General features: G+C 62.0%; 1 protein-coding gene across 1 annotated transcript; it reads left to right on the forward strand.

The window, feature by feature from the left end:
* The first annotated feature begins 8804 nt into the window (after nt 1-8804).
* Nucleotides 8805-27422, forward strand: KIF1C (kinesin family member 1C). Its single transcript, XM_047089847.1, is given in 23 exon segments — nt 8805-8893; nt 9143-9275; nt 9629-9705; nt 10079-10258; nt 10946-11011; nt 11394-11572; nt 11661-11772; nt 11899-11976; nt 12113-12178; nt 12262-12337; nt 12796-12874; nt 13025-13170; nt 14094-14263; nt 14428-14507; nt 14601-14676; nt 18914-18993; nt 19852-19946; nt 23097-23180; nt 23535-23721; nt 23827-23899; nt 24593-25201; nt 26556-26663; nt 26665-27422. Coding segments are annotated over 22 exon segments (3297 nt in total). The 5' UTR covers nt 8805-8893; nt 9143-9169; the 3' UTR covers nt 27235-27422.
* Nucleotides 27423-27744: the final 322 nt, after the last annotated feature.

Raw genomic sequence — 27744 nt, forward strand, 5'->3', positions numbered from 1 at the left:
CCTGTGGATAGGTAGCCCTCGCCTCTTCCAGACCCGGGTACTCGGTGGCGCTGGGGACTCCGCAGCCGGCAGTGGCAGGTGCCAGGGGCTCAGGTGCGGCCCCCGAGACGTCCCACTGAGCCTTCTTCAGTCTGTGGGGACCGGAGGCTTAGGAACGCGGCGCCTGAAGGCCAAGCTTTCTGCCCCTCCAGGCTTCACCCTTCTGCCCCGAAATACTTCCTGCTGGGACCCAGGGGTGTTCCGGCTTCGCTCCCAACCCTCTGCACGCCCCCCGCCCCGCCCCCAGTCCCTGCTGCCCTGGGCGGAAGCACCCTCAGTCCAGGGACTCAGAGGTGGCCTCTGGCTGCCCACTGCCCTCCAGCTCTGTGGACTGCTTTCCTGCCTCGGTGACCCAGTTTCCACCTTGTCCAGCTCCTGAGGCTCAGCCTGCGTGCTCAGCTCCCTCCTCCCCTCCACACGGGGGACGTTCTGCACCAAGTCCGGGCCTTCTTCCCATACAGCCGCCACTTCCTTCAAAGCCCCCACCCCCTTCCTTAGTTCAGACCCTCCTGTCCCCAGACTCTGCCCAGATGTCCCTCCTTACTCATTGATGATTCTCTGTCGCCTCCTTAGATCCTCCAGGTGATAAGTGACAGCCCTCACCTGGGCTGGGATGCCCGCAGGTCCCTGCTGCATTCCCGCCAAATGTGGCCTCCTTCTCTTTCTTCTGCAAAGCACCTCAGGGGGTGGGAGCCTCTCAAGGGGGTACAGGCCAGGCTGGGAGCAACCAGTGGCTCTCTGTGCCAGAGAATGGGGTGGGGGCAGGGGCTAGAGGGCAGAACTGGGTCTCTCAGGAGAACTTGGACTGACGTAGGGAGTCAGAGGTCTTGGGGAGCCCAGATCGTGACACACAGGTGTGATCTGGAAAACACGGTGACAGATGCATAGAAAGGAGGGTGCGTGGTCAGTGCACTGGTTGGGGGGCAGCAAGGAAGAGGTGACAAGGAGGGCTGAGGATAAGACGGTGGTGGGTGCGGTTTTAACCCAAAAGTGCCTTAAAAGGGCAGAGTTTGTCCTACCGGCGAGGGAGGGATGTGCCATTCTTCCGTCCAGGTGGGGCTGTAAAGCACAAACGGGGAGCTACGTGCAGAGAGGACACCCCCATCCGTATTGCTTCTCTGACGGCCCGTCCCAACCACCTGTCTATCTGGCAGTAGTTGCCCCAGCGTCCGTCAGCCAGTGGGCCAGCTGTCCCCAGACTAGGGCTCACTGCCACAGGGCTTAGTTTAAAATTGTCCGGCCTTCCCTTCCCTGCTCCTTTGCTCTGTTCCTACCCACCTGGGCCTTTGGCTAAGGCTCTCCCAGAAGAGGTCTCCATACCGCTGGGGCATCAGCGTGAGGCTCTGGGAAGGCAGGCGGGGTGGTGCAGGTCGGCTGACCACCCTGGAGCACCTGAGGACAAGGTAGGCTCAGGTCTGGCTCATCCCTCACAGCACCTGCTCACTCCTGGGACTCAGTGGTCCCGTCTTTCCATGAGACCACACGGCTGTCCGGCCCCCCTCGGGCCACGTGCTCTCTTACCCATTTTAGCTGCAGAGATGGTGAGGGCTTTGAGACTGGAGTTGGGGCGAGGGTAGAGACTGCCAATTGCTTGAGCCCCAGATCTCAAACGACCAGAGAACCCATCACTGGGCTGTTAAAGAGGAGGGCCCCAGCTACTCAGGGGATGTGACAGCCAGGTTCCCTTTGGTCACAAGGACCCCGCAGAGCTGAACCTCCGTTCATTCCTGCTTTGTGTCCCTGTATCTCAGAGAGACTAATCTTCTAGGAAGCAGGGGTGTGCAGAGCTGGTGGTGACCAGTGCTCAGCACTTCCAGAGTCCCCAGACTGGATGCTGACTCCTCTCAGTGTCCTGGGGCTTGGCCTGGGCCCTTATCTCCTCATCTCCATGCCTCCTTACCTGACCTCAGCCCAGCCCATGCCTGTAAATACCACCAATGTGCTAACGACTCCCAAATCCGTATCTGCAGCCCCGGCTTTTCCCCTGGACTCCAGACTTGCAAGTTCAACCACCCCCTCAATCTCTCCTCCAGAGCCCCCCCCACCTCACGGAAAGGCACCCCCAATGCCCAGTTGCTAAGGCCCAAAACCTGGTATGCCTCCGTTTCCCTCAGTTTTCATGTCCATCCATCTGGAATTCGTGTCAGTTCTACATCACAAATACACCCAGATTTGGGGCGCCCGGCAGGCTCAGTCGGAAGAGCACGTGACTCTTGATCTTGGGGTTGTGAGTTTGAGCCCCACGTTGGGTGCAGCGATCACTTAAAAATAAAATCTTAATGCATCAACATGGATGGAACTGGAGTGTATTACCCTACGTGAAATAAGTCCATCAGAGAAAGACAGATATCATGATTTCCCTTGTGTGGAATTTAAGAAACACAACAGGTGAACATAGGGGAAGGGAAGGAAAAATAAAATAAAAACAGAGAGGGAGGCAAACCATAAGAGACTCTTAAATACAGAGAACAAACAGACGGTTGATGGGTGTGGGGAAAATGAATGATGGGCATTGAGGAGGGCACTTGTTGGGATGAGCACTGGGTGTCCTATGTGAGAGATAATCCCTGGGCTCTACTCCTGAAGCCAAGACCACAGTGTATATAACAGATTTGTAATTAAATTAAAAGAAACAATAAAAAGTAATTTTAAAAAATATGTGTATATGTATACATGTATATACCCTTCCTATATATACACATGCCTGAGACCACATGGCTGTCCAGGCCTCATGTATGCGCATGTGTGTGTATATATATATATGTATACATACATATATATATAGTTGTTTACTTTGAAAAAAGATTTCACTTAAATTTGGGGCATCTGAATGGCTCAATCGGTTAAGCATCTGACTCAATTTCAGCTCAGATCATGATCTCATGGTTTGTGAGTTCGAGCCCTGCTTGGGATTCTTTCTCTCTGCTCCTCCACTGTGCTCACTCACTCTCTCTCTCTCTCTCAAAATAAATAAGTAAATAAATAAATAAGTAAATAAACAAATAAATAAAAACTGTCTCAGTCAGTAGAGCTCTTGATCTCAGGGTCTTGAGTTCAAGTCCCACGTTGGTAGTGGAACTTACTTAAAACTAAACAATTTAAAGGGTGCCTGGGTGCTTCAGTTGGTTAAGCGTCGACTCCTGATTTCAGCTCAGCTCACCATCTTGCAGTTTGTGAGTTCAAGCCCCATGTCAGGTTCTGTGCTGACAGCATGGAGCCTGCTTGGGATTCTCTCTCTTTCTCTCTCTCCGCCCTTACCCCACTCATAAGCTCTCTCTCTCTCTCTCTCTCAAAATAAATATTAAAAAAAAATTTAGGGGCGCCAGGGTGGCTCAGTGGATTGGGTGCCCGGCTTCGGCTCAGGTCATGATCTCACGATCTGTGAGTTCGAGCCCCTGAGTCGGGCTGTGTGCTGACAGCTCGGAGCCTGGAGCCTGCTTCAGATTCTGTGTCTCCCTCTCTCTCTTGCAAAAAATGAATAACATTAAAATTGCTTTTTAATTTTTAAAGTTTCACTTAAATTAGAAAAAATAAAAAATCTAATATACCCTATTTGACCACTCCTCACCATTTCCACCTCCACCACCATATTCCAGCACGTCTTTCCCCGCCTGGCCTATTCGATGGACTCCTCCTCCTCTCCCTGCTTCCCCATTCTAATCCCCTAGTAATCTATTCTGCCCAGAGCAGTGTGAGTAATCTTTTAAAAGTGGTCCTCTGAAATAATATACACTTTGAGATCTACTTCAAAATAATCTGAGGAGGAGGAGGCTGGATGGTTATATAGATAAAATTATATTCAATGTAATTATAATTACTGACCAGACTGAAAAGGGTACACTGGCCTCATGATGATTGTTTTTTTCTAACCTCTGTATTTATTTGAAAATTTCCATGATAAAAAAAGTCGAAGAGGGGCACCTGGCTGGCTCAGGTGGGGGAGCGTGCGATTCTTGATCTCAGGGCCATGAGTTCAAGCCCCATGTTAGGTGTAGAGCTTACGTAAATGGATTTTTAAAAAGTTGGACGGGGTGCCTGGGTGGCTCAGTTGGTTAAGCATCCAAGTCTTGATCTCTGCTGAGGTCATGATCTCATGGTCATGGGATCGAGTCCCGCATTGGGCTCTGTGCTGACAGCTGGTGCCTGCTTGGGATGCTCTCTCTCCCTCTCTCTCTACCCCTTCCCCACATTCTCTTCTCTCTCAGAAATAAATACGTAGGGGCGCCTGGGTGGCGCAGTCGGTTAAGCGTCCGACTTCAGCCAGGTCACGATCTCACGGTCCGTGAGTTCGAGCCCCGCGTCGGGCTCCGTGCTGACAGCTCAGAGCCTGGAGCCTGCGTGGGATTCTGCGTCTCCCTCTCTCTCTGCCCCTCCCCTGCTCACACTCTGTCTCAAAAATAAACATTAAACATTTTAAATAAAAAATAAACTTAGAAAAAGTCTACTTGTCATTTCCCTGCTTAAAACCTTCCAGTGATCTCTGCTGTCCTCAGGCCTCTTTTTCAATGGCCTATGAGGTCCTATATGAGCTGGCCTCTGCCTGACCGTCTGACTTGCTGTCTACTCTTCCCCTGACCACGAAGTTTCAGGGACACTGGCCTGCTTCCTGGTTGCAGATGATACCAAACTTCTTTCTTTCTTGTGGCTTCCCCCCCAACCCCTCACCCCTACTATTCCTTCTTCTCCCCCCCCCCCAACCCCGGGGCTATTATCAGACTGGTTGCTTCTCATTTTTCAGATTTCAATTCAAACTCACCTTCCCACAATCACCCTATCTAAACTCGTGTCTCCAAGACACTCTATTTCCTGTTATGTCCTCTTCCTATTTTATTATTTTTTTATGATACTTATCGCTAATTGAAATTATGTTCATGTTCAGATGTTCTGTCTCCTTGCTCGGGAACCTCAGATCAAAACCCCTGATCTCTCTAGCTGCTGAATCCCTGGTGCTTAATACAATGCTGAGTTTAAAGAGAGAGAAAAAAAAAGAAAGCTTAAAAAAAAAAAGGGGGGGTGCGCCTGGGTGGCTCAGTCGGTTAAGTGTCCGACTTCGGCTCAGGTCATGATCTCAAGGGTTCCTGAGTTCAAGCCCCGCGTCGGGCTCTGTGCTGACAGCTCAGAGCCTGGAGCCTGCTTCGGATTCTGGGTCTCCCTCTCTCTGCCCCTCCCCCACTCACGATGTCTGTCTGTCTCTCTCTCCCTTGCTCTGAAAAATAAACATTTAAAAATCAAAAAACAAAAATAAAAAACCGTTTGTCGAACAAGTTCACAAATCCTTGATCCCCCGAGACCGGCCATTGAGCCTCCCATTCCTCCTTTGCGATCGACTCTCCGGGAAGAAGCCAGGCATCTCCACCCCGTCCCCGCCGGGTGGGGAGGACTCACTTGGCGAAGGGGATGAGGTCGTCTGCACGGTCCTCTCCCTGCACCACTGGCCTGGGCTGGGCGGCTGGACCGAGTCTCCTCATTGGCGCTGGGAGGAAAAAGGAGGATGAATCACTCACTCATGCAACAGGGACGAGACCAGCCGAAGATGCAGAGATCGCAAAGGGGCCGCGTGGGTCCGGGAAAAGGAAAGAGAGAGCGCGCTTCGGGGGTTTTTCCTAAGAGCCGGACGTTTCTAGGAGCTGAACGCACGCGCGTACGGGCTAAAGGCGGTGAGCGCGGGGAAGGCGGGCGCGGCCGAAGACCGGGGAGATTCCTTCTGTGCAGACTAAGTGGGACGGACACACGGCAACATGGAACGAGGGCGGGCAGGGGGAGACCACGGATGGGGCACAGGCGTCTGGGGGTCTGGGCGGGGGCAGGCAGGGAAATCGGGTACGAGGGGGTTCATGGACGCCACGTGGGGACGGAGCGGTCGCTTGGCGCAGCTGGGGGTGTCCACGGGGAAGGAGGGCGAGCCGAGGATCAGGGGCAGCCGCCGATGACCTGCCGGCCGCTCGGGCCGCGCAGACAGAGCGAGCAAGGCTGCGTGATGAGGCAGGAGAGCCGGCAGGGGTCCGAACGGGGCGTCCGGGGCCAACGCGGGGAGGGGCGCGCTCAGGGGGGGTCTAAGCGGGGCCGTCGCTCTCCCGGGCGGGGTGCAGCTCAAGGAAGCCACACGGTACTCAACAGCGGACCGGGGGGAGCCCGGGGGTGGGGGGGTGGGGGTAAGGGGGGGCGGGTCTGGCCCCGGGGCGGGGGGTCCCCTGGCAGGTGGGCCGGGTCGCAGGGGGCCACCAGGCCTCAGAGGGCGGAAGGGGGCGGGCTCGTTAGGGGGTGGGGGGGACCCTGGCAGCTGGGCCGAGGGGTAGCGCCGGGCTCGGGGAGCGGGGGAGGCGCCGCCGGCCTGAGGGCATCACCGCGTGAGGCGGAGGCCCGGCCTGGGGGGCAGTCCGAGGCCTGGGGGCGGGGGGCCGGGCCCGAGACGGCACCCAGACTGAGGCGGCGGCCGGCCGGGCAGGGACAGGACGGCGCCGCCCCCGCGCTCGGTCCCGGCACCTGAGGTGGCGGCGGCGCGGCGGCTTTCTAGAACGCCGGGGAGGGCGCGCGGCAGAGAGAGACGGTGTCGCTGACTGGAGTCAGGGGCGGAGCCTGCGCGCCGCGCGCGGCCGGGGGCGGAGCCTGGGCGGGGACCACCCCTGGGCGGGGCGCGACGGACGGCCCCGCCCCTGGGCGCGCCTCCGACGGCGGCGACGTGCGCGGGTCCGGGGCCTGGGTCCCCTCCAGGACCCGCCCCCACCCCCCCTCCTGTCCCCGGCCCGGCTCCTCCGGCGCCGTAACCCTCCCGAGGGCCGGTGTCCTGCGTGCCTCTCTGCGTCCGCAGCTCGGTTCCCTGTCCGCGCCCGGTGGGCCCCACAGTCCGGAGGGCATCGCCCCTTTAACCGCAGTCCAGGGCGCTCCCGGGCCGGTGTCGGGACGGCGCGCGCGCCCGCTCGCGTGCGCGCGCCCGCCGGTCCCCCGCCCCTCGCTCCCGCCCCAGCTCGCGCTGCCCGGGCGGGCGCCGGCCGCTGGCGCCGCCGCTGCCGCTCCTGCTGCCGCCGCCCCCGGGGCGCGAGTCCGTCGCCCGCCGCCCGGGCCCCCGGCGAGGGGCGGGGGCCGCCCGGAGCCCGCTCCGGACCTGCCCGCCGCCGCCTCCCGCGTCCCGGGAAGGTCGCCCCCGTGCTCCCCGCCGAGCCGCTCCGGGAGCCCCGCGGCGACGAGGTGAGAGCCGGGGGGAGGGGGGGGCGGGCAGGGAGGGAGGGGACGCCCGCCGTGGAATGTGCCGGCCTGGGGGCGGGGAGCCGGGGTCCCCGGCCGGCCGCGAGAGCCGCGGTCATGTGCTGTTTGTCCCGCGGAGGCGCAGAGAGGTGCCAGGCCCGGGGCGGCCGTCGGGCGGCGGGCCGGGAGCGCCGGGTCCGCGTGGCCGCGCCGACAGGCCGGGACGGGGCCCTGCGAGGGGATGGCCGGGCGGGGCGAGGCGCAGGTGCCCCGGCGGGGCCCCGAGCCCGCGCCCACCCGCAGCCTTGCCCCATCCGCCGCGACGGCGCGGCCGTGGCGGTTCCCTGTCGTCGCCCCTTCCCTGCCCGGCTCAGGGTCTAGGGGGTCAGGGTTGCGCTTCCTGAGACAGCCTCTGTGATTCGAGCTACTCCCTTCCTGTCCTGGGGCAGACCGGCCCTCTCCCCCTTTCCCATGCCCTGCCCAGGAAGGGCTGCGGGAGGTGAGGCCCAGCAGGACTTGGGTTCGGGGCCCCAGCATCCCGGCCCGGCTTCACAACCCTCCACCCTCCTGTCCGTGGGCGTGGGCTGCTCAGCCTCTCCTCCCAGGGTGTGAGCACTAGGTCACCCACATTCCTGGGCTCCAGCCTGGCACCTTCCCCAGGGCGGTGGACGCCATAGCGTTAGCCCCAGGCTGGGGCCCCGGCCATACCTGTTTCCTCTTGGGGGAGACCCCAGCCCTTCTTCCTCCCCCAGTAAACACGCAGGTATTTCACCGGGGTCCCCCAACAGAAGAGCCCCGGGGGGTTGGTGTGATGGATACAGGATGACCCCACCCTCCCCTGCCCATTGTCCTGGATCCTGAGGAGGAAGTGCTGGGGGGCTGGGCGAGGGGTTTGGGGCCCCCTGGCTGGTCCTGTGGCTCCCAGTCCTGGGCTCTACCTCCAGCCCTTGGACTTTGCGCAGTGGCAATTCCTGCCTATGTGGAGCTTGTGGGCTCTAGGTGGGAGCTGGTTTCTACTTCTTGGCTGACCCTGTGGGGGAATTTTAGGGCAGCTTTTATATTTGGGGTTTTCCTTCTTGTCTCTTCTGGGCTCCCACTTTGTGCTTTTGCCCCAGACCTCCCCTCCCTGTCTCACATTTCTGTGTTTCTTCTGTGGCCCCTTCCATTATTTCTTTCGTAGCACGACCTGGATCTGGTTTCCTCTCTCCTATCTCTCCTTTTCTTGGTGTCTGTGACTTTGTGCCATTTCTCTGCCCCTCTTCCTGCCGCCTTCGGTGTCTCTGCCTATGTGTCCCTCTCTCTGAACCACCCTCTGTCCAGCCCCTCTCTCTCTCTCTCCTCTGTCTGGACGTTCAGTACACTTGTGACTGACGAGGAATAAAAATATCACGGTCCCTGCCCTTGGATTCACATTGCATTCAGCCACTGCGGCGGGACATCGTCCTTACCTTTCCTAACGTGACCCCCTGCCCCTGACCTCCGGCCGTGGAGCCCCTGACACACCTCTGGAGCCACAGACATAGCTCCTAACCACTCTTCCCCCACAACCAGGGTTTCCCCCACAGCCCCAGCTGGTGTGGCCGGGCCCCAAGTATAGGATGGGGCTTCCCCTACGAGGGCCGGTGGGAGCCAGAGCTGATACAGCCCCCCTGGTCTGGGGCCGGGACAGCAGGTAACTCTTGGATGATGGCCCAGGTCCCTGCGAGCTGGGATATGGCAGGGGAGAGAGGCAGGAACACCTTCGGGAGTCCCTGCGGAGAGTGACATTGGGGAGGAGGGCCAGAGACTAGGAACTAGGTCCTCGGGGGTGCTGGGGAGCTGGGGAAGTGGGTGGAGAGACTGGTTCCTAGGAGAAGACGGGTCACAGATGTCTGGGTCCCCCCCAGCGGCTCTGACCACCTTTTCCTTCTCTGTCCTCCAGCTGAGGAGGGTGAGAGTATCTGGAGCCATGGCTGGCGCCTCGGTGAAAGTGGCAGTGAGGGTTCGGCCCTTCAACGCCCGTGAGACCAGCCAGGATGCCAAGTGTGTGGTCAGCATGCAGGGCAACACCACCTGTGAGTGCGTCCCCCGGGGCCTGGCTGGGCACAGGCAGGGCAGGCGGGCCCACCACGCTGGCCTGTCCTGCTGGGCCGAACCAGGGGAGCAGGTGCTAGGCGAAAGGGCGGGGGCAGGCTGGCCTTTCCATGCTCCCAGTCCCTGGGAGGGGGAATGTTGGCCTGGAGCCCTCCATTGCCCAATCGGGAGCCTGCCGGTGGGGGGCGGGTCCTGGGAAGCCAAAATTAGCCTTGGTGGCTGGAGGGGGTGGGGAGTATTAAAGGGGAGAGATGAAGCAGGACAGAGGTGGGGAGTGGGCAGAAGTTGGGAGTCCCTGACCTTGGCCTTCCGCTCTTTCCTTCTGCCGCCTCAGCCATCATCAATCCCAAACAGGGCAAGGATGCCCCCAAAAGCTTCACTTTTGACTACTCCTACTGGTCACACACTTCGGTGAGGCTGTCAGGGTGGGGGAAGAGCTAAGCAAAGAGGGAAGGGGATTTAGGTCCTGGGGAGGGGGCGCTGCTGGGAAATAGGGCCTCCATGACGTGGGTCGGGACTGGGTTGGGAGAACCAGGATCCCGGGTGGGGACGGGTAGGACCCGTAGGACCCGGATGGGGGAGGGAGAGTCTCTTGGGATAACTGGGTCAGGTAGGAGCCTGCATGGGATCCTGTCAGAGGTGATTAGGCCCACGGAGGGGGTTTGCCGGGGGCACATAGGGCCTGTGGGCCGTCATCAGATAGGAGCAAGACTCTTGGGACCCAGACACTACAGACAAAATCATTTAGAGCTCCTGCTGTCTTTCCCGCCCCCGCTCCACCTAGGCTGAGGACCCCCAGTTTGCGTCTCAGCAACAGGTGTATCGGGACATCGGCGAGGAGATGCTGCTTCACGCCTTCGAGGGCTACAACGTGTGCATCTTTGCCTATGGGCAGACCGGGGCCGGCAAGTCCTACACCATGATGGGGCGGCAGGAGCCGGGCCAGCAGGGCATCGTGCCCCAGGTGTGCACGGGACCCGGCGGGGCAGAGGGGACGTAGGGCATCGTGCCCCAGGTGCGCACGGGGCGGGAGGGCAGCCAGGCCGGGAGCGTCTCCAGCTGCCCCAGGCGGGGAGGAAGGACAGGGGCCTGAGGATTAGGGAGCAGAGACCTGGCTCTCTGAGGCTTTTAGGGAATGTGACGGGGATAGCGGTTGGCTGCTACATGGACTTTGGGGCCCTTTGGGGAGGGGTCTTTGCCCCCACCAGAAGCAAGAAAGCTTAGTGACAAGAGCCGAGCTTTGGTGTCAGAGAAGCCTGGGTTTGAACCCCGGTTCCACCACGTGCTGCAAATTCATCTTGTCTCGCCGTCATTTACAAGCATAGTTGCCCTGCAGACGTGTGGACTGTAGGCAAAGGGTTGACCGTAGAGACAGCCGGTTGTGGGTAACTGGAAACGGACCGTAATCCTTCCTGACTGTGCAGCACGGGGGCCTTGTTCGGGGGTGTGGTGTTAGGACACCTGCGTTGGCTTCCTGGCTCCCTGAATACTACTTTGTGACCCCGGGCAAGCATGAACCTCTCTGAGGTTGTTTTCCTGTCTGTGAAACGGGAACACCCCCTCCCTCAGGGCTATGGTGAGGGTTAGAGCTGCTTGGGACAGGGCCTGGGGGGCGCGCCGTGAACAGCAGCTTCTCTGTGCCCGCTTCCAGCTCTGCGAGGACCTCTTCTCTCGTGTTAATAAGAACCAGAGTGCTCAGCTGTCCTATTCTGTGGAGGTAAGCCTGGGTCTCGGCGGGGCACGGGGAGGGCACGGCGGCCCTGGGCTGGGATAAGATCAAGGGCCGTCTCCGGAGTCAGGCCGCCTAGGGTCGACTCTCGGCTCTCCCTGCCGTTAGCAGTGGCTTCGGGCAAGTGATTTCGTGTCCCGGCCCCTGAGTGTGTTCGCTCCTGCGGTGACAAAGACCGGCCGGCCCCTCCGAGGGCTGCTGGATCGGTGAGCCCGCGTGTGCGGAGCGCTTAGCGCCGAGTCTGGGCATCACGAACCCTCAGGGTCCTCCAGCTGCAGTCGCCCGTGTCACGTCCAGGGGAGCGAAGGGTGAGTCTTGTTATCGGTATTTTCACTACCTTTCTCACCTCCTGTGTGTTTCTGTCACTCAGGTGAGCTACATGGAGATCTACTGTGAGCGGGTACGAGACCTCCTGAACCCCAAGAGTCGGGGCTCTCTGCGGGTCCGGGAGCACCCCATCCTGGGCCCCTACGTGCAGGACCTGTCTAAGTTGGCCGTGACCTCCTACGCGGACATAGCTGACCTCATGGACTGTGGAAATAAGGCTCGGTGAGGCAGGCTGACGAGCGCGGGGAGGGGGAGCCAGCGTCAGGCAGGCGAGAGGCCGCATGCAGTGACCGCTCCCTTCCCCACCCAGGACCGTGGCCGCCACCAACATGAATGAGACCAGCAGCCGCTCGCACGCCGTCTTCACCATCGTCTTCACGCAGCGCTGCCACGACCAGCTCACCGGGCTAGACTCCGAGAAGGTGGGCTTCCTGCCTCCCTCGCTCCCCCGCGCCCCGTTCCCTCGCCGGGCGGCACCCAGATCTGCCCACCCCTAGCCCCCTCGGCCCCCTGACCCCCTTACCTCCGGCCCTTTCCTCTGACCCCAGGTCAGTAAGATCAGTTTGGTGGACCTTGCCGGCAGTGAGCGGGCCGACTCCTCGGGGGCCCGGGGCATGCGCCTGAAGGTGAGGGGGCTTAGGAGGGAAGGTTGGGGTCAGTGCTGGGGGCTGCGGGTGGTGGTCTCTGGCAGGGGAGGGGCGGGGGCATGTGGATGGTGTCAGGGACGAGGGCCTCATTCCCACGCTCCTCGTCCCTTTCCAGGAAGGGGCCAACATCAATAAGTCCCTGACCACGCTGGGGAAGGTGATCTCGGCCCTGGCGGATCTGGTAAGAGCTGGGGCTGGGAGAGAAGCGGGTCTGGGATGCGGGACAGGGGCGCCCGTCCTGACCCCTCCCCCTCCGTCCTCCAGCAGTCCAAGAAGCGGAAGTCGGATTTTATCCCTTACAGGGACTCTGTGCTCACCTGGCTGCTCAAGGAGAACTTGGGTGAGGCCGTCTCTCTCTCTCCACTGACTCTGCCCCACCCACCAACCCCTTGACACATCTGATGAGTCCCCTTGCCACCCCTAGAATCTCACATCCCCCCCCACCCCGTTGTCCCCTGACCGTCCCCCCGCCCGGGGAACATCCTCAGTAGGTTTCCTGATGCTGAGGACCCACAAGCCGGGGGGGCCTCACCGCGGGGCTCCCCGAGACCCCTCCCTGACTGCGTGCCGGCTGCTGGCTCGATCCTCCTCCCACCCATCTCTGACCGTCGCTGAGATGTCTGGTGTCTCTCCGCCTCTGACTGCCACCACAGCTAGTCTACAACTTGTAGCTTCACCTTGCCTGGGACAGTGACCCCGCCAGACCCCTGAGGGCACTGAGGCCTCCCTGACCCCGAGACCCGGTCTGACTTCTCTTAGGGCCTAGGCCAACGACAGCTCTGCCCTTTCCTTTCGCAGGTGGGAACTCCCGCACGGCCATGATCGCAGCCCTGAGCCCTGCAGACATCAATTACGAGGAGACCCTCAGCACCCTCAGGTGGGGCTCTGAGGGAGCTCAGGCCGGTGGTTAGGACCCTACCCGCCAGACGGGCTGGCCAGGATTTAACGGTCAGGGAGAGGGAGGGAAGCAGGCTGGGGGCGCCCCCGTCTGGGCTGCACCCAGCCCTCCCCGCTCCCCTCCCCGCAGGTACGCTGACCGCACCAAGCAGATTCGCTGCAACGCCGTCATCAACGAGGACCCCAACGCCCGGCTGATCCGTGAGCTGCAGGAGGAGGTGGCCCGGCTGCGGGAGCTGCTCCTGGCTCAGGGGCTGTCCGCCTCCGCCCTGGGAGGTAGGGCTCCAGAGGAGGGCGGCTCACGGTCGCCCCTTGGCCCGCTACATCTCTTGGTGGCCTTCGCCCAGGCCCGAGGCCAGAGAGGGGCCACTGGCCACGAAGCTCTCTGCGCGCTCAGTGGCACGGATATAGACGTGAAGGGGGACGTCGCGTGCCTTCAGGCGTTTCAGGGAGGGACTGATTCCCCAGGGGCGTCAGGATGTGCAGGGGCCTGGAGAGGCCACTGGGACCGCTAAAGCGAGGGAGCAGGAGCAAAGGGCCAGGCCTGCGTCTGTGGTTCAAGCGGTAAAGCGGTTAGGATGGGCCGTGGGGGCACCGGCCCTGATCAACCTTACAGAACGTGGGGTTCGGCTGGCCGTGAGCCGCGGCCCAGGTTCTACGGTGTAACGCTCAGCCATACTATTACCTGATGTGTCCTTGTTGGAGGCTGTGTGATCTGTGCTCTGCGTCCAGTCCCGGGGGCTCTCCTGCTGCAGACGGCCGGGGGCTGGGGGCACAGTGAGGAGAGCGGGGTGTCCGTTCTTGGGAAGACAAGAGTCCGGTAGACATGGTGTTTCTTTCCCACATCTGAATGGTCACGTTGCAGAAGCGAGAGCTACACAGGCTCTTTTCTTCCGGAAGGCAGACCTAGACACGAGGGTGCACGTGACGTGAGGCGGGTCGCAGCCACGGCTGACCTTCTGATGGTGCAACTCACCCAGCGGTGGGAGGAATTGGCTGCCTTGTTCAGTAGTGCCCCTGGAGGGCCACAAGTAGGGACTGAGTACCTATTTGTCACGGCTGCTATAGGAGAGCTCCCTGCTTGGCAAAGGTTGACCAGATGACCTTTGCGATCCTTATGGGCTGGTCCTCTGTGAGGCCTTCTCTGAGTCTCTGATCTGTTTTTTCTTAGCCTCCTTTGATCTCTGTCTCCTTCCCAGGTCTAAAGGTGGACGAGGGGAGTTCCGGGGGTGCCCTGCCGGCTGTATCGTCCCCCCCTGCCCCAGTGTCAGCCTCACACCCCCCGGCACACAATGGGGAACTGGAACCGTCATTCTCCCCCAGTGCTGAGCCCCAGATTGGGCCCGAGGAGGCCATGGAGAGGCTGCAGGTGGGAAACTGGAGCTGGCCAGGTTGGCGGGGGTGGGGGGGTGGGGGGTAGGGGCAGCAGCTGCTGGGGGTCTAGTTCTCCAAAGCCGGAGTTGAGGAAGAGGGAGTCCCATGATGGGTCCTCGTCCCAGACCTCCCCAACCCGTGCCTGTCCCGTGCCCCCAGGAGACAGAGAAGATCATAGCTGAGCTGAACGAGACTTGGGAGGAGAAGCTACGTAAGACAGAAGCTCTGAGGATGGAGAGGTGCGAGTGGCGGGCTGGCAGCCGGGGCCCCGGGGGGCTGGGGGTGGGAGGGAAGGGGTGCACGGTCACGGTCACGTGTCTCTTTGCCTCCAGAGAAGCATTGCTGGCCGAGATGGGGGTGGCCGTCCGGGAGGACGGCGGAACTGTGGGCGTCTTCTCTCCCAAGAAGGTGAGCGAGGGGTCTGCGGAGGAGGCTCTGCTGGTCATGGAAGCTCATGGGGTTTGGGGGGTACAAGGCGAGCCCCAACTTGGATTCCTGAGCGTGTCCCTGTGTTGTCTCTGTCCCCACGCCTGCCACCTCCTGTGTGTTGTCAGGTCTCCCTGTGACAGCCTGGGGTAAGGTGCCTTGTTAGGTGCCTGTGGCCGGGGCTCCAGGGTCCCTAGAGGATACTAGGGTCCCTGCCCCTCCGGGGAGTTTTCAAGGGCTGTTTGGAACCTGCGTGTTAACAAACGTAAACCCGCACTGGTACGTGAGTTCACGCAGAGCTTGTTTCTGGATTCGCAAATTGGTCTCAGTAGTTACCCCGGGAACGGGGGAGGAGGTGGGAGGTCGGAGGCTGGTTGGGCTTGCGATGTACTCGCTACGTATTCTTCTGCACGGCCGAATTTTGTGGCCCGTGCGTGTGTTACTGCTTAGAGAGGCACTGAGAGACACACCGCGAGAGGGTCGCTGGAAGACGAGCCTGGGGGGAAGAGCCAGGAACAGGCAGCGAACCGTAGGACTGGGGTTGCGAACGTGGCAGGAGGCTTAAGGACGCATCGGTGCAGCGGGAGACGCGTCGAGGCGGTGTCCCGGGGAAGGCAGTCTGGCAGGCGGACGCGCAGGTTGGGGGTGGCCGGGGGGGGCCAGGCTGACATCAGGCCGAGCGGCACAGCTGGTGTCTGTTGCACGCCTGCCGTGTGGCGGGTGCTCGAGAGGAGGGAGGGAGGAGAGGCCTTCAGTCGTCTCCGGCCAGCACGGCCCAGGGCCCGCCAGTCAGGGCGGGTGCAGGCTGGAGGCCGCCAGGACGCCTGTGCGGGAGTGCACGGTGAAGGGCGTCGTGGAGACCCGTCCGAGCGAACGGGAACTTCGGTCCTTCCGGGGAGTCAGCCTCGTCTGTCTGGGCCGCGGTCTGAAGTTTGGAGGCTCAGGCCCCGGTCAGGTGTGCCGTGCTCAGAGCTGCCTGGAAGCGGTTCTGGGTTATTGGAAGGAGGCTCCTCCCGATCGATGAGGTCACGGCCGTCCGGGAGACGGAGTCTGGAAGGAGGCAGAGGTGCAACAAGAGGGGAGGGGTTTGCCCGGCCTGGGGCACAGCCGGGGAGCGAGAGAGCCTTGGCGGGGGTGCTGGGGCGTGTCCGGGGCTGGGCACTCAGGGGCCCCTCTGTAGCCTATCTCTGGGACACAGGACCACAGGTGGCTCTCTGTGTGGTCTACAGCCACACGGGGGTGCTGGGGGCCTGGGACGCTTCCACTGCAGGTGCGGCGTTAGAAAGATAGAGGGGTGCACGTTTCTTTCTTAGAGGGCTTCTGGCTGCGTGGAGATGCCTTCTACTAAGGTCCGGGGACCAGCGGACGGGGTCTTGTTTTCAGTTCTCGTAAGGGGACCACGCACGCAAGGCCCACCCCGTCCTCCCTTCCTCCCGTGTCATCCAGAGGTGGTCCGTGCACGTACAGGCGTGTGGCACAGTTTTGCGCCGTGCACACACACAGCCTGTCTCTGGAACAGCCGTGGTTCCACGCCTGATGCTTCTCGTGTTATAGCGTGTGCGCGCTCTGTCTGTTCTGTCTCGTGGTGCCAAAATGTTCGCGTGGACGCGGAGTCATTTATTTAACCAGCTTCCTGCTGATGGGCGTTGAAGCTGTTTCCTGTTTGACACCACAAGCGGTGTTTCGGTGTGTGGCCTTATGGGAAAGGTTTATCATTTCCAGAACAAGTTCTTGGAGTGCAGATTTGGAGTCAGACGGTAGCTGTGTAGGATTTCCACGTATTTCCCTGGAGTGCCTTCCGAAGATTATAGCCGGGTCACTTTGTACTCCCCAGGGCAGTGCAAGAGAGCCGAGTCCCCTCACCCTTTTCAGCTTTTGGTCTTTGCTGGTCTCACTGGAGACAAAGGTGTCTTAGGGTACATTTCTCTTGCACTTGCTTTGCGTGGAGAGTCCTCACGTGAACGGGCGTGCGTATTTCAGAAGGAAGGGTGGCTGGATCTGGGGAAAACGGTTTTGGTGGGGGCGGCTCCAACCCTGGGAGTGCCCCCGTGCGGATCGGGTCCTGCGGGAGAAGCTGGTTTGTCTCCGAGAGGGCTTAGAGCCTCAGGGAAGGCCCCCTTTTCCTGGGCTCCCATCGTCAGGCCCGGGGACCTCTGCCATCAGTGATTTTTCAAACCTGGCTGGGAGCTTCCATCACGGGGGCCGAGGGGGTGGGCAGGACCAGACTCTGGGCCCTCCGCCCCAGCCTCGGCCCCAGCGTCTCCCTGCTTATCTGCTGGACGTGTTAGGCTTTCAGGTACGGTTTCGTTTGAACAAAGGGTTCCAGGGCTGAACAAAGATTGAAAAGCACTGCCCTAAATCGTGTCCGCTCTCCCGAGGGATGGATCGCTTTCTGCTTCCAGAGCCCATTGGCGTTTGCCATTCTTGGAGCAGGGCTGAGGCTGCATCGAGGGAGGGCGAGAGCGTCCCTGGGGACCAGAGGAGGGTTGCAGCTGTGATGGTTGGGTGCCCAGGTTGGGGCACACACGTGGACACACGTACCCACCGTGGATATCGCAGGGGCGCTCCGTTCAGGGGGCTCCCGGAGAACCATGGCCGGGTACCCCCACCCTGCCCTTTCTTGACTCAGGGCTTTTGTCCTGACCCCTCCTTTCACCTGGAACTCTCTTCCTTCCGCTGTCCACATCCTCCTCGTGCTCAGGGACGAGCTGCCATGCTATCTTTGTAGTTCTTCCTTGGTCCTTCTTGCGAGCCCCTCCCTGAGGTGGTGGCACTCAGCTCCCTGGGGACAGAGGGGCCAATGAATGAGTGAGCTGAGGGAGGGCGTGGAAAGGTCAGAGACCACTGTAGGACATGTGTTTCCCACTTGTGGTGTTTTCTTGCCAGTGACTCTGATGGCCCTACTAATGATAGCAGCGGCGGGTGGGGACTTGTCCCTGAGTCCCCAGCACTCTGCCAGGGTCTTGCACATAGAAAGCTCGCAGTAGATCCTTGTAGAACTCGGGCAGAGCATCTTGTGTTGGGGCAGAAGGCTTAAGGAAGCTTCGTGGAGGAAGTGGCATTTGAGACCGATCTGGAGGGGCAGGAAGTGAATGACTTTGACAGGTAGGGGTGGGGTCCGGAGCAAGGCTGTTCCAGGCAAGGAGACCTGGGAGCGGCCCAGGAGGGTGGCCAGAGGTGCAGGGGACCTGCTTCTGGAAGGGTGTTTGGATAAATAGGCTGGGGCACTGATGAGGAGAGCCAGGGGACCAGCATAAAGTCAGGTGGCCGTGGGCTGCCCACCAGAGTGGCCTGAGTTGTGTGGTGAAGGCAGGAAGCTGGAGACCTGTGCAGAAGGCAGGCCTGGGGCAGGGAGGGCCAAAGGAGGGCAGCAGATGAGAGCCGTCCCTGGGGGTGTGGGGCAGGGCTGTGAGGGGGTGTGGGGGGACCCAGGCCTGGTGGACAGGGCCATGGGGGGGTGTGGGGGGACCCAGGCCTGGTGGACAGGGCCATGGGGGGGTGTGGGGGGACCCAGGCCGGCTCTCCTGGCTGCCCAGTTACAGCCTGGGGAGGGCGGGGGTGTCGGCAAAGAAACGCCACCCAGAAAAAGTGTTTCTGGGGAAGGGACCGGGCTGGGTTTTCCGTGTAGAGCAGCATAAGAAGCAGCCAGCTGGGTCGGAGGGATGGACTTCGGGGAGGGAGGCCCCGGCTGGCACCTGCCGCGGGGACCCCGGCCCCAGCGAAGCGGGTGTCTGTCTGAGAACCGGCTGTGTTTCACACGCTTTTGAATCGAGCTGACGCTTTCCGTTCTTTGGTTGTAAGAGTCGCCCGTGTTCCTAAGACACGCGAGCTGGAAGGCACATGGGGAGCCCGACCCCTCACCCCGTGCCCACTTGTGCTCTCCAGAAGGGGCAGGATACGTTTTGAAGGAAGAAATGAGGCGGGGACGGGGCGTGCAGGGAAGGCAGAGGCGGGGCAGATGATTCCCCAGGTTTCTGCCGGAGGGCGGGGGCGGGGGACGGTTGGGTGGGCCGTGGGAGGTGGGAGGGGTACACGGGTGGGCACCTGGGCCCCTTGTGTGTGTGGAGAGGTGGCTCGCGGTGTCCTGCGGTGACCTGTACCTGGGGGTCGGGCGGCTGGGGGAGCTCCCCGAGTAGGGGAGCGGCCTGTGGTGCTGGAACCTGGGGGGACGTTGCCGAAGCTCCCTCCCGCTCCCCTGACCGCTCCCCTTCTCCCTCAGACCCCCCACCTGGTGAACCTGAACGAAGACCCTCTAATGTCCGAATGTCTGCTGTACCACATCAAGGATGGCATCACCAGGTAGCGTTCGCCCCGCAGTCTCCGGGGCCGCCTCTCCTCTTGGGGTGTGGCTGCAGACAGATGGCCACGCTGATGACTCCCTTCCCTGGTGACCTTCCTGGAGACACCCCAGGTCTCAGGACAGCTACCTGCATGGCCCAGGTCACCCTCCAGGCTTCCCGAGAAGGTGTGAGCCTGGTTGCTCAGCGGCCGCGCCCTGTACCCACCACTTCGGGACGGGGACGGGCCTCGTTTGTGGGGATAGATCCCAATTTACTGGGACACAAGGGGGGGCGGAAAGCTCCAACTGCCGCCTTCTCAGCCCCTGGTGGTGTTGCCTTGGCCTCCCCTGGTGCACCCTGCCTCGCAAGGGGAGACAGGAAGCATGGCTTCATGTTGACGAGAGTGCCCACGCGGCAGTGGGTTCGCGGGTGGCTCTGACCAACCCCTGGGGCTCGGGGCCTCGGAGGTCACCTCCTGCAGTCAGTCAGAGGGGTGAGGATGTCCCCTCCCCCAACATAAGCATTATGGCTGATGATCGTGGGTAAGAAGTGAGCCCTCGGGCGACCAGCCCTGGGGACGGGTGGGAGGCCCGTGCTGAGGGTGCCCGCCACACTTCCGGCTCCCTTCCCCCTTGCCACGTGACCCGTGGGTAGGACCCAGGCTTTGGAATCAGGCAGGTCCCGTCTCGATCCCTGCGCCCCCCCCGGGCAGGCTGTGTGACCTTGGGCAGGTGGCTTTATCTTTCTGAGCCTCGGCCTCCTTCTTCGTGAACCGGGAATGACCGCTTGGCTCACTGAGATGGGCGAGCTTGTGTTCAGAGGGGATGTGGCGGACGTCTGGCATGCGCTCACAAGACGCTGGCCGTTGCCTCCCCAGGGTGGGCCAGGTGGACGTGGACATCAAGCTGACCGGGCAGTTCATCCGGGAGCAGCACTGTGTGTTCCGGAGCATTCCGCAGCCAGACGGAGAAGGTAACGGCTGAGGGGCGAGAGCTCAGTGGCCGAGCACAGAGGCCTGAGTCGGGTCCCCACGCTGGGACTGTGGCCGTGTAAGAGGGGACGTGTCCGTCCTCAGAGCGGCTTCAAGCTCAGGTTAAGCACTGGGAGAGTGTCCGGGGCCCGGCCGTGTGCACCCGCCCCGGGAACGAGGTCTGCTGCAGCAGGCGGGAGCGACGGCGTCCCCACGGCAGACACACGACACTGAAGCGTGCCGGGGGTGGGGGCAGTGAGGTTCTGCTGAAGATGACATCTTGCCCTTGTCCTTGGTCTTATAGCCTCAGAGAGCACTCTGGTTGTTTCTTACGGAAAGCCGTGTCCGTCTCGGTGGGGTCTCTGAGTTTATGTCCTGCTTCTGTCCAGCTGTGACGGTAGAGGTTTCTGGGAGTTCACTGGCCCACGTGCCCCTCTGGTTCCAAAACTTCCAGACTTTTAGCCCTAATTCAGCCGTAGCAGTAAAAGCTTTGAGGACTCACAAAAGCTGAGGGTGAAGGTAGCAGTCCGTCTGATATTGCAACAGAACGGTACTTGTGCGTTTCTGGGTGTGTTTTGAGGTCGCCGTTTTGTTCTGGTCCAGTCTTTATTTTTTTTTAATGTTTTATATTATTTTTTGAGAGAGACAGGGCACGAGCAGGGGAGGGGCAGAGAGAGAGAGAGAGAGAGAGAGAGAGAGAGAGAGAGAGACAGAATCCGAAGCAGGCTCCAGGCTCTGAGCTGTCAGCACAGACCCCGACGCGGGGCTCGAACCCACGAACCGCAAAATCCTGACCTGAGCTGAAGTCGGACGCTCAACCGACTGAGCCACCTAGGCAGGACCACCCCGTCTCTGGTCCAGTCATTTTTTTAAAAGGAATAGTTTGGGTGTATGTGGGCCCGAGTGAAGTCGAGCCCTGGGACTTGGGTAGGGTAGGAGGCAGGGTGCCGTCCACCCAAGCACTCGCGGAGCCTGGAGCCTGGAGCGGTGCGCTGTGCCTCAGGGCTCTGAAGGAGGGGCAGGGAGTTGGGGCGCGCACGCTTTTTAAATAAGAAAAGACGCTGCCCTGTGGCTTACAGCTCAGGTTGGACACCTGCCTGGCGGGCTGCACTCTGGTTCAGGGTCTGCAGGTTAATGCAGCGGTTCTGGTCTCATTCAAGTCCTCAGTGGCAGCAGGTGCTTCCGGCATTGGCGGGCCGCAGGCTGTCGAATCAGTTCAGCCCGGTGACTTGCGGCCGAGTTCCTGTTCTGTGGTCGCCTCAAGCCACGTGCTAGGTCACGACCAAACCGTACAAGGCCCGCGGAGCGAGCCCAGCCTTGGGAGCTCAGAGCACGTTTGGGAAGGTGACGGGCAGGCAGGGGACGGTTGGTTACATAGCAGTGAAAGCCCCCGATGATCCTGTGCCCCAAAGGGTGGGGTCTGTGAAGCTTCAGTCCCATCCGGTCTCTGTTCTTATGGCGGATTTGAGACTTGAGCAGACAGGCGGGGGGCGGTGGGCAGCCCGGCCAGAGCCGTGGACGTGGGAGAGCGTTTATTACTGACCATCCAGCTTGTGCTGTTGCGTTGTCTCACGCAGCTCACAAGTGAGGGACCTGAGGCTCTCGGGGGTCAGGGGACTTGCCCAAGACCACGCAGCTAGAAGCTGGCGGAGCTGGATTGGAACACTGCTTGGCGGGCTCCAGGGCTGTGCTCTGAGCTCCGCCTGGGTACGGGTGGCCGTGGGGTCCGGGAGAAGGCTGGAGCAAAGTCGTCTGCTCGCCCGGCCCCACTTCCCTCCACAATGCTCGTCTCTCCAACTTTAGATTATCTGCTCATTGACTTGTCTGACTTACCAGCTGGAAGTGAGCTCTGGGAGAGCGGGGACGTGGTGGTTTTTTCTAACGTTCATTTACTTATTTTGAGAGAGACCGAGCATGCTCATGAGGGTCAGAGAGAGGGAGAGAGAGAATAATCCCAAGCAGGCTGAGCGGAGTTCGGTCTCACAGACCGCAGATCATGACCTGTGCCGAGATCAGCGGTTGGACGCTCAGCTGATTGAACCACCAGGCGCCTAGGGATTTGGGTTTTTATCTCCAGTGTATTTCTAAGACCTAAAATAGCGCCGGGCATATAGCGGGGGTGCAAAGCACTCATAGAATGAACAAACGAACGAACGAATGAATTTGGGGCATGGTGGGAAAGGGTAGGGAGAGACTGGTCCCCATTACAGCCACCCCACCCTCTCTGCCACATCCTTCTCTTTCCCGCTGTCACTACCTCCGCTGCCCCGGAGCTGAGTTCCCTGCCAGCTTTCTTCTCCCGCGGCGTCGGGAGCCCCCTCTGCCTTACGTCACTGTTCGCTCTGCTTCCCTTGTCACTGTTAGCGTAAGAACTCAGCTCCATGTAGCACTTTGTTTTTCTGTCCCTCAACCATCCCGTGAGGGAGGACTTGATCATCCCAGTTTATAGAAGCCGCAGAAGTCAGGCGATCTGCTCAGTATCCCTCAGCGAAGGCGTTGCAGAGCCTTTGGGACACCAGGGTCCCTCGGTGCCAGCAAGGCGCCAGTCCTCGAGGGCAGGAAGCTGCCTCGTGCTCGGTGTCCCGGCGAGCAGCGGGCTCCGTGGCTTGTACGGAGGACCGAGGAGCACCCTGGCACATGTTGGAGTCCAGTCGGCTCTGTCTTGTCACGTGGACACCAGGCCCTGCGGGCTGTGGCCAGAGAAGAGTAGTCAGGCGGCAGTTTGCGAAGCGCGTCAGACAGCAGCGGGCTGGGCGCCTGCGGGAGGGGTCCAGGCTTGGCGCGGGATAGCGTTCGTTGGAAAGGAAGGAGTGGGCATCGGGAAGGCAGAAGCGACAGCCTGCCTGGACGCGAGGGACAAAGCACTCTGAGAATTACTGTCTTGCTGAGCCGCTGCTGGGAGGTTGGAGGGGGGGCACTAGGGAGCTTCTACAGAGGCTTCTGGAATTGTAGCTGGGGCTCTAACCCTCCTTCTGCTCTTCCTTTCCTGTGCTGCCTGCCACCAGAGGGGCCGTGGCACCCCTGACAGGTACTGGAGGGCGGGCCTGGGGGCGCGTGCATGTCTTTTGGGGGGACTGCAAGATGGGAGTCTGTGAGCATCACCCCCTCCCCCAAGGGCCTAACGCCCCCCCTCCCTCTCTCCCTCTGCTCAGTGGTGGTCACCCTGGAGCCTTGCGAAGGAGCCGAGACCTACGTCAACGGGAGGCTGGTGACCGAGCCCCTGGTGCTGAAGTCAGGTAGAGGAGACCGTGTGCTGCGAGCGCTCCAGGCAGGCTGGGCCAAGAGGGTCCTGGGCAGAGGTTGCCGGGGCAGCACCCGGAAAGAGGAAGGGACTGGGAAGTGAAGAAAAGGGACCCTGCCCTTGGTTTCTCCCATGGCCCTGGGGAAACGGGAAGAGTGCGCATGGTGCTGGGCTCCCTCTGGCTGGCAGGGACCAGTCGGCAGGGGCTCAGACTGCCCTCGGGCTTGGGTGGCCGGAGACCTGGTGGCAGGGCTCCTGGGCTTGTGGGCAAGGCCCGGCTCCCCGTGGGCGCGGGGATGGGTTTGCCGCCGTGGGGAGCGAGCCCACCCTTCTCTGCTCCCGTCTCCAGGGAATAGGATTGTGATGGGCAAGAACCACGTGTTCCGCTTCAATCACCCGGAGCAGGCGCGGCTGGAGCGGGAGCGAGGGGTGCCCCCGCCCCCCGGGCCGCCCTCCGAGCCCGTCGACTGGAACTTCGCCCAGAAGGAGCTGTTGGAGCAGCAGGGCATCGACATCAAGCTGGAGATGGAGAAGAGGTGCGGGGAGGAGTGCTCTCTGGACCGCCCCCCTCCCGTTGTCGGGGACCCCACTGCGGTGGCTTCAGAGCCTCATGCTCTTCCCCCCCTGCCCCCCAACCCCAGGCTGCAGGACCTGGAGAATCAGTACCGGAAAGAGAAGGAGGAGGCTGACCTTCTGCTCGAGCAGCAGCGACTGGTGAGGGCCGGCCAGGGCATGGGGGGCAGAGAGGTGGTGAGGGCCGGCCAGGCACGGGGGGCGCACGCACAGAGGGGCACGGGAGGAGGGCAGGGAGGTGGTGAGGTGTGTGGAGGGGCATGCAGGGTGCATGCAGAGGGGCACGCGGGGGTGGGGGGAGGGAGCATGTGTGCGTATGGAGTGTGCAAAGGGGGCCGGTGGGGTGCATTGGGGTGCAGAGGCAGGAGACGGACTGGCGATGCAATAACCCAACTCTGCCTTTGGTTCATGCTGTGTGAGCCAGAGTGGGGAGTGGGCATGGGGTCGGCGCGTGGCCGTGGCATTTAGGAGGAGATGGGACCGAAATGTGACTCGGGGAGCAAGCTGGGTGCAGGGAATTAGCGTCCCTCCCACGTGAGCAGGGCTTCCTGGACTCGACCTTTGTGATTTTCACGCATCCAAGTACTGTTTGTGCTCTGAGACTGTTCTTTAAGCGGGCCTGCCCTTAGCGCGGCCCCGTGTGCGGACCACCCGCACTCGGCACCGCCGCAGCTCCGCTCGCGGGGCTCTCTGCCAGTCAGTGTTCCACGGGCGCGCGGATTTGCGGGGAGACGCTAGGGCCAGCGGTCCAGACGGGGCGTCTCTGGGGTCGCGGGGACCGGCGGGCCCTGGGGTGTCCTGAGCCCCCTCCCCGTTCTGTGTGTGTGGCCCCAGTACGCGGACTCGGACAGCGGGGACGACTCGGACAAGCGCTCGTGCGAGGAGAGCTGGCGGCTCATCTCGTCCCTGCGAGAGCAGCTGCCCCCGACCACCGTGCAGACCATCGTGAGGCGCTGCGGCCTGCCCAGCAGCGGCAAGCGCCGGGCCCCGCGGAGGGTGTACCAGATCCCCCAGCGGCGGCGGCTGCAGGGCAAGGACCCGCGCTGGGCCACCATGGCCGATCTGAAGATGCAGGCGGTGAAGGAGATCTGCTACGAGGTGGCCCTGGCCGACTTCCGCCACGGCCGCGCCGAGATCGAGGCCCTGGCCGCCCTGAAGATGCGGGAGCTGTGCCGCACGTACGGCAAGCCCGAGGGCCCCGGGGACGCCTGGAGGGCCGTGGCCCGCGACGTCTGGGACACGGTGGGCGAGGAGGAAGGCGGCGGCGGTGGCGGCGGCGAGGAGGGGGCCCGCGGGGCGGAGGTGGAGGACCTCCGCGCCCACATCGACAAGCTGACGGGGATCCTGCAGGAGGTGAAATTGCAGAACAGCAGCAAAGACCGGGAGCTGCAGGCCCTGAGGGACCGCATGCTGCGCATGGAGAGGGTCATTCCCCTGGCGCAGGTGCGGAGGGGAGGCCGCTCGGGTCCTCCCAACACCCCTCCCCCCAGCAGCCCCAGCCCCCCACTAGAGGGCCCCCCTTCCTGCCCCTCCTGGCGCATTCCAGGCTGACGGAAAATGCAGATTGCTGCCCCCCCCGCCCCCCCCCCCAGCCTGTCTTTGCGGGTGACTCCGCATTTGTAATGAGTCCGGATGTTTCAGCAGCGCCCCGCACCCCCCTCCCCCATTTGGTCCTGACCGCAGCCCCGCCAGTGGCGGTGGGATCACCGAGCCCGTTTCTGCTGGCTTTTGCCCAACGAGTTAATCTGTGTGTTACGTGGGCCAGCCTTCGCGCTGGGCACCCGGGTTACTGGCCGCAGACACGCTGTGCTCTTCCTGCTTGCCCTCTGGGGGCACAGGATGGGCAGGCAGCCCTCAGCCCGCCGGGGGTTATTGGCGGCTTACCGCCCCCACCCGCCCTGCGCTTCCAGCCCCAGCAGCTGCTCCTTGACCTTGCCGTGCACCTACCGCCTGGAGGCTGTTGCACCTGGAGCGCCTGGAGTGCCTTCCGCTCACCTCCTTCAGGCGTTTACTTCGGCGATAGCCTCCCGGTGGATGGGTCCCTGCCGTGGCCACCTTCACCCTGGCCCCATCCCCTGCCCGGCTCTGCTCTTTATCCCGGTATACGTGTTTTGATAAAGCACATCATTGAATACATCACATATGCTTTTATGTAATGTACCCGATGTATATCAATATGAATATTCTACTTTTAAAAAGTTAACTTGAGGAAGAGAGCACGAGCAAGCGGGGGAGGGGCATAGGGCGAGAAGAGAGAAGCCTAAGCAGGTTCCGTGCTCAGCGGCAGAACCTGGGCTCGAGCCCACAACCTTGGGATCATGACCTGAGTGGAAATCGAGAGTCAGATGTTCAGCTGAGCCATCCAGGCGCCCCTAAACACGCTCTTGTATTTGACTTCTTACTGAAGCATAACCTATGTACCATTCCACGGTTTTTCTCGTGGATGGATCAGCTGTCTCTCTCCCTTAGATGATGGCAGGTATCACTGACCTTGTGTTCCCAGGGCAGAGAAGGTATCGGCAGGACTTACCGAGTGCCCACCGGGCGCGGGGCATGGCTCTGTTCACCCCGCGGTGGGTGCCCTTACTGAAGGGCTCTTGCACAGGAGGGGCCTGGGTGCGGAGGCAGGGACAGAAGTGGCAGGCCAGGAAGGGTCTTAGGTCGCTCGTCCCCCACCCCCACACAGGCCTGTGCCCTTAAACCACTGTCCCAGCCCCCTTGTCTCCACGCTCCTCTGGGGCCCTCCTGAAGTGTGTGCTCACCGCCCTTCTACCCTCTGCCCCTCTCTTCCTCCCAGGACCACGAGGATGAGAACGAAGAGGCCGGGGAGGCCGCCTGGGCCGCGCCGCCGGGGTCAGAGGCGGTGGAGGAGGAGGCCCCCAGCGAGCGCGCGGCCCCAGCGCGGCCCCCCCTCGCCGCCCCTGTCCAGCTGGGAGCGGGTGTCGCGGCTCATGGAGGAGGACCCCGCCTTCCGCCGCGGCCGCCTTCGCTGGCTCAAGCAGGAGCAGTTGCGGCTGCAGGGACTGCAGGGCGCGGGCGGCCGGGGCGGGGGGCTGCGCAGGCCCCCCGCCCGCTTCGTGCCCCCTCACGACTGCAAGCTGCGCTTCCCTTTCAAGAGCAACCCGCAGCACCGGGAGTCCTGGCCGGGGGCCGGGGAGGCCCCCCCCGCACCCCAGGCTCCCGAGGAGGTGGCGCCCCCTCCGGCCGCCCCCGCGCGCCGGCCCCCCAGTCCCCGGAGGTCCCACCGACCCCGCAGGAACTCCCTGGACGGAGGCGGCCGCTCCCGGGGAGGGGGCTCCGCGCAGCCCGAACCCCAGCACTTCCAGCCTAAGAAGCACAACTATTACCCCCAGCAGCCCCAGCCGTACCCCGCGCAGCGGCCCCCGGGGCCCCGCTACCCCCCGTACACCACTCCCCCGCGGATGAGGCGGCAGCGCTCGGCCCCCGACCTCAAGGAGAGCGGGGCGGCCGTGTGAGCGCCCCGAAGGCCGGGGCCGGAGCAGAGCAGATGCCGGAGCCGCCGCTTTCCCGGGAGCCCTGGGCAGGGAGGCGACAGGTGGGCGAGAAGGTCCGAGTAGGTGATGGACGGCGTGGCGGAGGCTGGGCCGGAGGCCGCAGGAAGGAAGCGCGCACGGAGTTGCCAGGAGCAAACCAAAGTGAAGGAAGAGAGGGTGGGGGCTGCCTCGGGGCGCCTCTTGCAGGGGGGGGTCCCACAAATGCTGCTAGGGGTGGGGTGGGGGGTAGGGGTGCCGCGTAGCCAGTGTTTGACTTTCTTTTCAAGTGGGGACACGGGGGGGGGGAGGGGAGGGGAGGACCCAGGGTGAGGCGAGTTCTCTTCCCTGCCCCGACTGTCTGTCTGTCTGTCTGTCTGTGGTGGGCTTCTGTTTCCAGGGAGGTGAGGTGTGGCCGGCCGGAAGTCATTCCCCTCCCCTTCCGGGCCTCCTGCTATATTTGGGGGCCCTGTCTGGATTCTGGTTTGGCTGGGG

This window comes from Lynx rufus, unplaced genomic scaffold (assembly GCF_022079265.1).
Source record: "Lynx rufus isolate CCGP_SWC_20201006 ecotype Redwood Valley unplaced genomic scaffold, mLynRuf1.p SCAF_28, whole genome shotgun sequence".
Taxonomy (NCBI): domain Eukaryota; kingdom Metazoa; phylum Chordata; class Mammalia; order Carnivora; family Felidae; genus Lynx; species Lynx rufus.